The sequence below is a fragment of the Ceratina calcarata genome, unplaced genomic scaffold (genome assembly GCF_001652005.2).
Source record: "Ceratina calcarata isolate Rehan_Ccalc_2016 unplaced genomic scaffold, ASM165200v1 scaffold222.2, whole genome shotgun sequence".
NCBI lineage: Eukaryota > Metazoa > Arthropoda > Insecta > Hymenoptera > Apidae > Ceratina > Ceratina calcarata.
Window position 1 is genome coordinate 12,887 of NW_017143986.1, and position 5,607 is coordinate 18,493.

General features: G+C 42.3%; 1 protein-coding gene across 1 annotated transcript in view; it reads left to right on the top strand.

Annotated features, from left to right (window-relative positions):
* LOC108622457 (dual specificity protein phosphatase 10) overlaps nt 1–5,607 on the top strand; it is a 61,330-nt gene that overhangs the window by 12,703 nt on the left and 43,020 nt on the right. The window contains exon 3 of the mRNA XM_018020355.2: nt 1,430–2,272. Within this exon, the coding sequence (XP_017875844.1) occupies nt 1,430–2,272 (843 nt within the window). The remainder of the gene's footprint in view (nt 1–1,429; nt 2,273–5,607) is intronic.

The following is a 5,607-nucleotide window of genomic DNA, read 5'->3' on the forward strand; positions in this document are numbered from 1 at the left end:
TTTATAAAACAAATTATTCTTTTTACTTCAGAAAAATTAATTACACAGTTTAAGATTGTAGGAACTCTTACGTAAAAACAATGACAAAGAATTGAAATTTTAAAAGTTACTAGATGTTACATTAATAAAACATCCCCTTAAATCAATCAGTACTATTCGATAGAGCTCTCAATTATTGATTGATGTCAAACATGAAATGATATTAAAATACTAATTGTACATTGATACCCGATTAATTGATTAGCACTATTGTATGGACCAGCGGTTGCATAAGTAGAATCGAATTAGTGCATCCCATTAAGCAGGTAAATGTACCAGTTAGACAGATAACGAGTGCCTTAACACCTGTGCAAGCCGTGGAATATTTCCGTCGACGTGATCCACGTGAACCGATCGCAAACACAGGCACGAGAGAGAGACAGTACGTATATTTCGGTTGCTTGACTCATCCGGCTCCGTAACGCTATTTAAAAACAGCGTACTTACACAAGCGTCAATGTATCGAATCCAGCGTATTTACCTTACCACGAATTAATTCCTTGGGACGATTTTAAATCGCTCGCGCCTGCCAACGTCCGCTTTTGATGTCATTAAACATTGTCTCCTCGCGTTAGACGAGATTTCCCACTCTAATAGCAATATTAATGGTTCTATAATCGTTTTGGGACGAGGCTTCTAATGGGATTATTGATGAATGAAACAGTTTGAACAAAAGTGAAAATGTATGTATGTACTCAAACGTTTTTATCAAATATGTTTACTATTTCATTACGTGCATTGAATCTGTTTATAAACTATGAGTTCGTTAATCTGTGGTATCTCGCGAAACTTTCCTCGGTGCGTTTCACTCTCTCGCAAATTGACAGAGTTAACGAGCAGATACGGCGCGGGTGCAAACACTGTTTTATCTCGATTCGTGGAAGTGCTTGGCACTAAGGAAGCCCGGGATTTGTTAAGTCATAGAGAATGATCTCCCTGACTCACGATTATTAACCCACTCAGATTAGCGTTCGTTCAAACACTTTGAACAGTTATTTACAACGTTCAGTTCGTAGTGTTTATACATTTACACCTAACTCATTGGATTTTAGTTCGATATGAACGTAGACTCTCTTGATAGAGTAAGTAGGCCCGAAATCTAACGAGTTGAGTATACGTATGTGTATGTATACGTATGTACTGTTTTCGAAATTTGGATAAAAAGTTCTGTTATGTGTAACGACGGTTGGGAATATTTTAGTATTCGACAAAGATCGGTCGAGTAACCTTTGTCACTTTTTTCCCCGAGTATTCGTTTCTTCCAACCCTAAATAGCCGCAGATTTCCCACTCCCCTCCATCCGGTGAACTTCATAAACACTCGCAACCATTAAAATCTCCGCAGAAGCCTCGTGACGTTTGACGTGAGACGACCCTTTTCTGATTCACAGCGAGTGGCTCACATCTCGAAGTAACTACGAACGACAGCGTCCAGCAGCAACAACAACCGTCAACAGGATCGTCAACAATGTCGACGCTCGTGTGCTGCGAGCCAGTCACGGCCGGCCGTTCCCGGGACAATCTCAAACTGGTGTTGAACCGCAGTTTGAGCGAGCCAGGGCCACCGAACGGTGCCTTCTTATCGTCACCGACGTCGACGTCGGTATCGCTGAGTTCGTCGACGAGCAGCGGCGTGGACAGCTGCATCGCGAGCGACGGTACCGAGTGCAGCCTGAACGCCAGCGGTAGCAGCATCAGCTCCAGCAGCGGGACCGACTGCGACCTCCCGTTGGCCGACGTCCACCGTCACTATCTACATCATCACCACCATTTCCATCAGTTGTCCGCGTCGAAACGCTGCAAGCTGGAGACCGCAAGCCTCCCGACGAGCCCATGCTCCGAGAACAACACCCTCCAAAAGCAGTTGGTGCTACAACGAACGAAAACCGTCACTCCCGACGAGCTGGCCGACCGTCTCCTAGGCCGCGACCCCGCCGTTGTGCTACTAGACTGTCGCCCCTTCATCTTGTACAACGTGAACCACGTCAGGGGTTCGATCAACGTCAACTGCTCGGATCGGTTCAACCGGAGACGGTTGCAACTGGGAAAAGCAAGCCTGGCTGATCTGGCGACTACTAGAGAAGGCAAGGAACTTTTGCGTAGAAGACACTACAGGGAAGTGGTCGTGTACGATGACTGCACAGACGACGTGGACCGACTTCCGGTTCAGCATCCCCTGTTTCTAGTGTTGGTCGCACTGCTGGAAGACAACAGGGAGCCCGCTCTTCTCCTGGGTGAGTACTTTTTATACATATTTATAATAAATGAAAGACTCGGTGAGAAAATCTTTTCAATCGATAGTGAAAAATGATAGCTCGCTTTGTACTAGACTGGTTAGTTTCTAATGCTATAACTGACTCAATTAAAAATTGATCTAAACGCTGTAATTGTTTTCAAACACTGATTAACTGTCGCTTATTGGACAGGTAATGTGAATATTCTTTTTTAACTCGTGGTTTAAAAAAACTCACCGCGTTATATTCATTGTTTGTTGTTTATGTAAGATCACGTGGAGCGGCTGACTTTCGGAAATAACGATGATGCGCGCTCGTCGTCGCGTCGTCGCCGCTTCTGCGCGTTTCCTATACACCGCGAAACGCCAAATCATCGTGGCTCTGTCTGCGCGAATTTACGATTTTCGTTAATACTTCTTTCAACCAAGTTGAACCTCACTCAACAATCTAACCAGTATCATAAAGACGTTTGTCTAAGAATTATCACCGGCTCGAATTTATTTAATAACAATTCAAACGTATGACACATAGAATTTATTCAATCCCATTAAGATATGCTTAATGTGTTAAGTGCGTGAAAATCATGTAGAATTGAGAAATTATGATTACACTGCGTGATATACAATCGCGTGGAAATGAATGGAAATCGCGGATGGGAAACGTGGGTGGGAAAAGAGCACATATTATACCGAGTAACAGTACTCTGTACTCTACTAAACGCGTTTTCTCGTTAAGAGATACATCGATACGTGCTCGTTTTACGGAATGCGACCGCCGGCACCGTCTCTACGTCTGATTCACGACGATCCATTGACGGGGACGTCGCGTCGCCTTGCGTTACGTTGCGCCGAGCATTCCTCGACGATCCTGTCGTTGAACCTCCTCCGCAGATTCCAACTAATTCTATTTCGTTGATCGACTGACGATTTTTATAGGAAATTAGTATATATTTTTATTTCAACGCAATTAAATAACATTGGAGGCAGAATTTATTATCTGATATAAAACAGTCAATCTGAATCGAGCTTTTCACTTCTCATGGTACTCGAGATCTTCGGTCTTATCGTTACTTGAGCAATAAAATATCAGTTAGTGATATTCGTAATGGTCCGATGATCTGGCATATTTTTCAATGCGATCGTGTTAACACAGCAAATCTATGGACCAAGTAATCGCCGGAGACTACGCGCGATAGCGAGCGCAGCAAACATAATTCTAGTAAATTGCAACGGGCCAGGGAATGTGCGTCAGTGACGCGCGCGCGTCATGAATGAAGCCCTGATTCCGTAAAATTTTCCATTGTTAGTTTCGTTTATAGCTAACGTGCATCGCGTGCGTCGTTCTCTGCGATAGCGAAACGAGCCGCGCGGCAAATGAAACGAGTAACGGCTCGATGTACCATAAATTAGCAATAAAAATTAAAATTGATAATGGAGGAACAAAGTTTAAAACCGCGAGTGAACATAACGCGCGGTTTTATGCGTTTATAAAAAAGTTAAACGTCTATGCGACATGAATGTTGAACTTAAGGTAATAAAAATAATGGGAAACATTGATAGCCGCGTATTGCAATGTTTAAACGATCATCTGAATTTGAAATCGTGTGTGTTTTAGCATGCATAAAAATTTGCGGCCTAGCGATAAGTATTTCCTCAGCATTTATAATTAGTACAGAAGCAGAAAGTCAAGTCGATCGCGAAAGCCAGCTGTCGCGGCAGAAATTTTCGCAACTCCACCTGTCCAGGTGGTGAAATGTCGTCGCCGGAGGAGGGAGATGCCAAGGAGGAGACTTCCTCCTCGTGCGGTTCGTAAACGGAATCAGGGACGGTGAGGCCCGGTGGCATAGTGTAGTGCGCAAATTCTGCCCGACTATTCGCGGCGTCATCTCCGACGTGACTCATTCCTATGAATAGATCCCCACCTTTTGCCCGTGTGTATCGCCCGGTGACTTCGACCCGTTCTCCCTCTCTCTCTCTCTCTCTCTCTCTCTCTCTCTCTCTCTCTTTCTCTCCCACTCCGCCGCCTTCTCGTTTTCTTTCTCTGTTTTGCTCGCCTTTTTTCATGCTTATATTTATTTTTTACAACGATTTTTATATGTTGTTTCCGTTTTCGTGTCATATCGAAGGGAATCTGCCTATTAAAGATAGACTCATTTTTATTATCAAATAATAAAGCGTCTTTTAATAAAATAAATAATCTGTCGTTTGACGTGCCAGTTTATCTGATAACGTGAGAGTGAACAGTCTCTCATAAATTACGTGAAGCCTGTGCTCTAATTTGAAAGTGGAGATGACTTACATTCGCACGATATGTTCAATTACGACTGTCAATCATGCTCGAACAGCGAGTCTGAGCGATCTACTTNTTTCTTTCTCTGTTTTGCTCGCCTTTTTTCATGCTTATATTTATTTTTTGCAACGATTTTTATATGTTGTTTCCGTTTTCGTGTCATATCGAAGGGAATCTGCCTATTAAAGATAGACTCATTTTTATTATCAAATAATAAAGCGTCTTTTAATAAAATAAATAATCTGTCGTTTGACGTGCCAGTTTATCTGATAACGTGAGAGTGAACAGTCTCTCATAAATTACGTGAAGCCTGTGCTCTAATTTGAAAGTGGAGATGACTTACATTCGCACGATATGTTCAATTACGACTGTCAATCATGCTCGAACAGCGAGTCTGAGCGATCTACTTATCCCATCGCTAAAATCAATTTCAGATCAAAGAGATTCTTTTCTTTCGCTTATTAGTCATCGTCGATATTTTTGGAGCGACTCAATTTTTTTAGTCGCCGTCGCCGCCGAGGAACGTTCTTCTTGCGTAGGTGGGCTACGCGAGAATTTTTCAGAAAAAAAAAAGGGAACGCGTTACATAATTAAGTCATTATACGGCGTTTCGATGGCCGACATAATGGAATCGCGTCGCTTATCGAAAACTCGTTTATCATTTCGCCTTCTAGAGGCCTTCGCGAACACGCGCCAAGCTGCTACGTACGTGCTTGCATGTACAGGGTGACTCAATAAGAAATACTACGTACAGCGACTTGTTGTTCAGTGATTCTATCAAACATTCTGTGTGCGACAGAAATCATTAAATGAACGTGTCCTTGATGACTAGATTGCGTTTATAAAAGAAACAAAAATGGAATGCGGGTGATGCATAAAACTGTGTAAAATGTCAATCAATAAGAATTATCTAACAGTTATTAATTTCATGGCCTGGCAGAAATACATTTTACATGAATACACTGTGAGAAATAAAATATTTCTAATTTATTTAAAAAACCGGATTTCATGGAATTCATGTATTTATTGGAATTACTATATTAATT